Source organism: Rhinoderma darwinii, chromosome 1 (assembly GCF_050947455.1).
Source record: "Rhinoderma darwinii isolate aRhiDar2 chromosome 1, aRhiDar2.hap1, whole genome shotgun sequence".
In the NCBI taxonomy this organism is placed as follows: domain Eukaryota; kingdom Metazoa; phylum Chordata; class Amphibia; order Anura; family Rhinodermatidae; genus Rhinoderma; species Rhinoderma darwinii.
In genome coordinates, this window is record NC_134687.1 from 109,475,622 (window position 1) to 109,483,481 (window position 7,860).

The following is a 7,860-nucleotide window of genomic DNA, read 5'->3' on the forward strand; positions in this document are numbered from 1 at the left end:
AACAGTTATGCCAACATATACTGTAAGTCAGGCATATAGGAAAGTGTGAACGGAAGAGTAACACTATTACATAATGGCGTTTGGATAATGATCTATATTTATATGGCGTAGAACTGTGAAATGGTTTTAGACTTTACCTTTAATTATACCGTGCAAAGAAAATTGAGGAATGTAAATGGTATAAGCACTGAAAAGGAATATATAAAAGCACACAGACTTATTCATTCATGTGAGTGAACAGATCCCAGTCCCACAACGAAGAGCCAGCAGTGCCAGAAATATTAAGGTAAAAAAAAAAACAAATTAAAAAAAAACACAACTTCTAAAATAGGATCAATCTGTAGGTCTGACAGGTACATTGACGTCTGGTTCTTGGTTGCGTTTAGTATTATGTAACTGTTATGCTTCCATGCCATACATAGCGAGACACCACAGGCCTCATGTATGAAAACATACACGTAGAGGTGTTTCCCATAGCAGCTTATTAGATTACAGTTTTAGGTTTCCTGCATTTTTGTGAAGACAAGTGAAGTGACTGATCACTAGTTACACATACATGAGGCCCACCCAAACTGGAAATGGGCATTAAACGGTATAGCTAAGATTTTAACGTAACCACAGATGTAAAGATCGCAAAATAAATTCACCTGAAAAATAACAGAACATAAAAAAGAAGACATTGGAACCCTTACCTGAGAAGAAGTGTGCACGGAAGCCCTTTTTTGATACTGTATTATCAGACCTAAATTCTATTCTCATATTGTTGTATTGGGAGGTAATAACCTCAGGCACGTCAGCCCCACAGAACTTTCCATGTAACTTTGAATCAGAAGATAGGCCACTTCGAATCTCAACAAAATCATACTTGCAAACCTGGAAATGCATAGATTGTAAAAACAATATAATAAATCATAACTATTATTTGTCCATACAACAAGAGTAAAGCGTCAAATCACGGATTTATTTAAGATTGTAGAATGTAATTTATCCAGTATCAGCAAAACAGACAGATGGCAGATTATCAAATCAAGTAGTCCTAGGGAAATAACTAAAACGTTAAGAAAATATATACCACCCATTTAAAATGAGCGTACACCCAAACTTAACATGGACACACAATATGCTATCACTTTGGTTTTAAAGTAGAGGTAAATAATTTTATGAAGAAAATCAGTTTCTGGACTACAGAATGCCAAAAATTGCCTGCAAAAATGTTTTTGTAAATGTTTAGATGAAATATTGGAGCAAGACAACAACTTCTAGACAGACCAATAAATAGCAATAGTTAACCCAAGAATACCTACTTCTTTTTTGTGATGTGTTTAAGAGGACTATACACATTTGCAGGATCCACTGACAATCTAACAGGTATGAGGGCAGCGAGACTTTCCCTGATGGATTTTAGAATGCCGGATTCTTTGTTCCCTTTAGAGATGAGTGGTCGGTGACAGAGGTGTCTGGCAGCGGCTTATCCTCTGCAGTAAATATGAACGCTCAGACAATACAAGCATGCGTTTTTGCATCGGGCTAGACAGCGGTCAGACGAACTAGTGTTCAGTCGACAGCCATCTTGCGCATATGGGCAAGCTTTAGACTAGTCAAACACAATATTTAAAAAACACACATTGTGGGACATAGATCAAAACTGGTGCAAGGGAAAAGTGGAGTAGTTGCCTATGGCAACCAGATTCAACCTCATTTTTCGGACTCTTTGGCAAATGAGTGCAGCAACCTGATTGGTTGCTAAGTGTCACTGCTCCTCTTTTCGAGAAAGATAAGACATTGTGGTTCGTGAACATGAGTGAAAAACAGATCTGTATTAAGTAAAGTCTGATCAGGCAGAGCCATTTCTTGACATATGCAGTCCTTGATAAAAGATCAGGTCTAATACGGGGTAAACTAGTACTTAAGGACCAATGTATGGAAGCTAGAATAACATTTGTACAAAAATATACTTTTTATTACTAAACCATGCAATCAGAGGGTTATTTTATTTTTTGGGAGGTTAATATTTTGAAAGCATTCTTTAAACAGTCTACAATATGTCAATGTGTGAATTATGTCCCCATTACATAACCTAATGGATTTGATAAAATGTTTTATGCTGGAATTTTGTAATCTTCTTACAATGAACCAAGAAAATGCTTTAGAAAATGCGACGATTGTATTCAGCTATGCGTCTTTGCCCCCAGTCACAGCTAGGCTTAAGAAAGTTCATTTAAGGCTGTATGTGTTATTTTTTTTTTCATTATGTTAAACAGCTGTGATTTATGGACCTTGAATTAATAAAAAAATAAAAAATAAAAAGGCAAAATAAAAAATTCTTGGCTTAAAATGTCAACCTTCTTGGGGTCTCCATTAAAATGATTTGTTAGTTTCTCTTTATTTAATACTATTGTGTGAACATGACTTCTGTGTAATAATAAATTGGTGTAATATTAAACGTAAATTTGTACTTTTTTCATTAAAAAAAAAAAAGAAACGTTTGCTAAATAATGTCTGGACTACGAAAGCTATCAGACACAAACCTAACATGCCTATTTTTAGTATAATGCACTTACATTTTGGAGATTTTTCCCCTGCATTCCACGGTTTCAGCAATGTGGGTGTGCTGTGCATGGCGCCAACATAGCGCCGCTCTCCCATACTTCCCCAGCACTACCCTCAACAAAATGTAATATTTGAGGTTACCCAATACTCAGACCATACTGCATAAACTGCACACACCATGAATGATCCTAAACGAAGGCTCTCAATCATCCAAACGTTACAGATAGTGACAATTCTTGGACCCAGAGAGGTGATTCCTAATGCAAACTAGAATGCATAGAACAGTAGATGGAAATGAGGAATACTTACTTCATTACCCTCTAGTTCAAAGTATTCAAACTTGACCGATATCCTGTACTGAGAAGGAGCGACCACCTGCCACACACAGTTCTTGTTAGGAGGATATTCTTTGGGCCATGCTGGAGTTGTTATAGTTCCATTAAGTTTGGTTAACAATCCTCCACATGCAGCTGAAAGGACAAATATGTAGACATCTAGTCAGAAATATATAATACTATAAAACAGATTTATTATTGCAAATGAATGAATCAAAGGAGTTAAAATCTGGTGTTTTTTGAGAGTTAAAATAAGACCGATGTTATTTAATTGCAGTCTTGCTAAATAGATACGGTATAAATGAATAAAACGGCATATACTTACACGGCATACGATATGGCGATATATTAAGATGGTCACATGTTCTGGTAAATGTCTAACATGGATTCTCTTTCGATACCTTCTTTATCTAGAACTATACCCTAGTCTTTGAAGAGTAACTGCACTTACAAAAAAAATTTGATTTGTCCAGGGGCTGAGACCCCCACTATTACTGAAACAAAAGGTGCAGAAGTGCTCAGCTGAGGGCCATGCACCTTCGGTTGTGATCGGCTCTCCCTGTAAGGGTATTTTCACACGCTAAAGTAAAAACGGCTGTAAAATAAGGAGCTGTTTTCAAGGGAAAACAACCTCTGATTTTCAGCCGCTTTTAAAGCATCAAACGTTTTTTTTTGGAGCAGTTTTTGGAACGGTTTTTCTTTTCACACATTGAAAAACGGCTCCAAAATCGCATCAAGAAGTGACATGCCCTTTTATAGGGAGCGTTTTTTTTACGAGCTGTTTTTTCAAACGGTCACGTACAAAAACGCCTCGTCTGAACGAAATGCCGTTTTTCCCATTAAAATCAATGGGCAGATTTTTGGAGGAGTTCAGCTTTTTCCATTTTTCCAGCCGTTTTTCAAGGTGTTTAAATCAACATTTTTTTGTAAGTGCAGTTACTTTACAGGATGGCAGAAATATCCAGGTCGGGATGAAAAAAAACAGTGTGATATATGCATTGAACTTTTGATTGTGAAGTGCATCGGGAACAGAATAAGAATGCATTGAATATACAGCTTTGTGTGATATGTTGGCGCACTATTAATGCATTTTATGCACTTTGGATGGAATATGACAAGTAATACAACTACCTTGGTTATCTAGTGTCTGATTTGGACATCTCAAATTAAAACTACCTGAATTTTCATTTATTTAAAGTAGACTGAAGAATAGAAGGGGTATAGATGTCTACCTCTACTGAGATGACCGTTCAAGTCATGGCTAATACCAGAGCGAGAGGAGGCAACTAGTGTCCGAGCAGCCAAGTGGTGTACAATTCAGCGCCCATTCAAATGTATGGACAACCACTTTAAGTTCTTTAATATATATTGAATTTAAATCAAAATGATTGGCTTTTACATAGACTGAAAAGCCAAAGTGCAAATTCAATAAATGATTTTCTAACTCCGTTCTACATATGTTGTAATTTATAGAACAAGATAATGCATTCCACGTTCTCCCTGGAAACGTTACCTTCACAGCTTTTTTTATCTGGACCAAGCTCATATCCAGGATCACAAGAACACTTATAACTTCCGAGAGTGTTCACACAGCGCTGTTCACAGCCCCCGTTGTCTGGTTTGGCACATTCATCTTCCTCTGTTTTAGAAATAGAACATTTAGGTACTTAAAGATCACTTATGATCCCATAAAAGTTCTGCCACCAGCTCCAATATTCAGATCTAGGGAGTATAACAGTAGTAAATGCTGGCAGAGCAGAGATTCAAACTAGCTTGTCAGGCCAAGGGTTAACTGGGCTTGAAGAGTAACAACCACAAAGAGAAGATATTAAAAAAAACTTAAAATCTGAGATTTATCCCAATATGTACCATGGAATTTATACTCTGAAGAAATATTTAGAAAATTCTATTTTTTAATTCAAGATGATTTACAGTGGCATTTACTTTAACGGAAATTGCTCTACACACCATCAAAATTAGATTTGATACTTGTGTTATTTCCTTATTATAACAGATTCTTAAAAATATTAACATAAGATAAATGAAGTTCCAGACCGTTTCATATGAAAGATCTATCTTCTACAGCAGATTGACTACTTATGCTCATAAACCATGAGTTCTATGCTACAACAAATTATCAGAATCTATAAATCCAAAGCTTCTCAGTAGTGACTGTAAGGAGGAGTAAACGGTGGCATTTGTTTTTCCGAATAAAACGGCATACATAGGTATACACCACGGCTATGAGGAATAAATATGTTCAGAATGGTTACCACTCCTCTTCCACCAAGCGAGAGGGATAAAGTTCTAGTTAGGACAGAAAGTTTAAATGCAAATACTTTCCAAATTTTCGGACCATAATGGTAATTAAATCTTGGATTTTACGCTGCATTCATACAGAAATGCCATTACCACGTATAAATGTACAATGGATAAAAATGTGTTTTAAGAACAGTCAGACCCGTCCTCAGACCCATGAGCACAATGTAACTGTTCTAAAAGCAAAGTCTGCCGGCTACTCATGACATATTAACACTCGTGTGCCAGGACTAGATGTTTGCTCCGATGCCTAAATTCACACAAGATTCCCAGGCATGAAAATGCTGGAGTGTCAATCTTAGTGCCTGTAAGGTTTTAGTGCTATTCTACCCACTGGCTATCATTTAAATGGAATATCTTTTTACCCTTTAAAAAGTTAGCAGCAAACCCTGCTTTGTTTACAGTTGCGTCTGAAACAAATTTCATCCACAGGATATTAGAGGTAGATCGGATATCGTCTGGCTTATCGTAGCCACAGAAATGTCCAATAAGAGGGCTGTTTTCACTGTTCCCATCTCTCACTTCCAAGTAATCATAAGCACAGGTGTCATGGCGCTCAATCTGCAAAATTAAAGCAAATATATAGGGTAAGGTTAGCCAGTACGGGATTTCATAACACGTATCTCGACACCAAGAGATGTAAATCAGACCGCCAAAAGCGCATGCACCTCAAACCAGTCAGAAACTTTTCTCAAAGCCTCAGGGAAAATATAATGCAACGCAAATCCACTGATCTCACAGAAGTCGGCTTCCAACCTCAAAATTTATTGTTAAAAAGCTCTCACTATATACTTATAAGTTGCAATAAATTTCCATTATACCATAAATGTTTCTACTTCTTACACACTTAGGGTATGTTCACATGGCTTGAATAATCTGAAGCAGAACGCCTCCAAACATCTGCCCATCGATTTCAATGGGAAAAACTGCGTTCTGTTCCGATGGGCCGTTTTTTTTATGGGGCCGTTTTGAAAAGTGTTTGATTTAAAAAAATTGGCTGAAAATCGGGAGCTGTTTTCCCTTGAAAACAGCTCCGTATTTTGAGACGTTTATTTATTTTTTATTTTGTGCGCGCACATACCCTGGCTGGTCATTTCTCAACATGTTGCTAAGGTTTTCAACTGATTCAACAGATTTCTGTTAACGGACATTAGTTTGCAACCATCCCTCCCATATTTACTCATATCGATCATTCACTGAAATAGACGCATTTATCCCCTAAAAAAAATACTACCGTTTCTTGGCCCTACGGTTTCATACTACAGAGACATAGCCACTCTACGGGCCGCCATATGGTGCCTCCGAACGACACCACATTACTGAGCTATACTCACCTACAGGCAATGTTTTTAGGGGACAGTACCTCCACAATACAGCATATGATGTAACAGATCACAATGAATCAGATTGCATGCCTCCGTATTAAAGTCAGTAGCATAAGGAAATACAGTATGGCCCTATAAACTTCTATGGGTGCTGTATTACGGCTACGAACAACTCAGGGCTTGTATAAAGCTGGGACACGGCTTTGTGAAAGAGCCCTACAGCTGCGTGGACACGAGTGGATTGATTTGTTCTCAAGCTGCAAAAAATAAATTTCAGTGGCCTTACAGCATCACGCTTAATGGCCAACCTTCCAAAAGGATTAAGAAATGTCCGTATAGGTTTGCAATAATTATATATATTACTTTGGAGAAAATCCCAGGCTCTTTTCTGACTGCTATCTACAAGTTAAAATTGGATTTGTGATAGATCAATAAAAAATAATATATTTTATGGTGCAGTTATTCAGTCTGCAGAAACAGATTAAGTATTTGTGAAAGGAAACTACGGTCAGGACCTTATACATTTAAAAAAAAAATAAATAATTGCATTTATACATTCAAACCCATTTAACCCTCTTGAAAATGTATGCAGTGAAACAAGTCTTACCCAGAGTTTGGCCTGTCACTGACAATTTGCTCACTCAAGACTGGATTAAAGATTTCTAAAAGCAATATAATTTATCTTCACCACCGCTCAGGTCAGATAACATTACCTCAAATGCCTGGAAGGTTAATCCAACATTGTAACTTTCTGCTACTGTGATTTTCCATATACATTCCTTTGATGGCCGGTAGTCATCTGGATAATTGGGGGATTGGATCTGTCCAGATTCTTTGTGGATCTCTCCACCGCAAATTGCTGAAAAACCAAGTATATTAAAAATATCAAAAGAAGGAAAAGGGAAATCAGAAAAGTTAAAAAGAAAAAAGCAAAGCTTTTTTTTTTTTTTTGTCATGTATAAGCGATTGCAATAACATCTAAATATATAGAGCAGTACAAACCCCATATGTGTCATTTAAATTAGAGCCCCCCCCCCCATATGTATACAATTTTAAATTGAAGTCGAGGACTGAGTAACGCTGAATAACTACACAAGGCAAAGCAAAGAGAAATCAGTTATTCACATCAAGGCTGACACGTCATTCTAGCTTCATTCTTTCATTACTAGAGGTTGTGGATTCACACCACAATGGCCAGAAAGGTTGTTTTAACGGTTTCACCGAGTACTATGATGATAAATTTAATACAATTATCTATAGGATTACCTGCACATAATAGAGTGTCACCATCTTTGGCAAGTACAGAAAGCAGGGGAGTAGCCGAGATGGGT

General features: G+C 37.0%; 1 protein-coding gene across 1 annotated transcript in view; it reads right to left on the bottom strand.

The window, feature by feature from the left end:
* Window positions 1–7,860, bottom strand: part of TLL1 (tolloid like 1) — a 142,669-nt gene that overhangs the window by 20,342 nt on the left and 114,467 nt on the right. The window contains exons 13-17 of the mRNA XM_075860269.1: window positions 7,243–7,388; window positions 5,570–5,765; window positions 4,399–4,524; window positions 2,860–3,020; window positions 693–873 (exon numbers count right to left, since the gene is read on the bottom strand). Of these exons, the coding sequence (XP_075716384.1) occupies window positions 693–873; window positions 2,860–3,020; window positions 4,399–4,524; window positions 5,570–5,765; window positions 7,243–7,388 (810 nt within the window). The remainder of the gene's footprint in view (window positions 1–692; window positions 874–2,859; window positions 3,021–4,398; window positions 4,525–5,569; window positions 5,766–7,242; window positions 7,389–7,860) is intronic.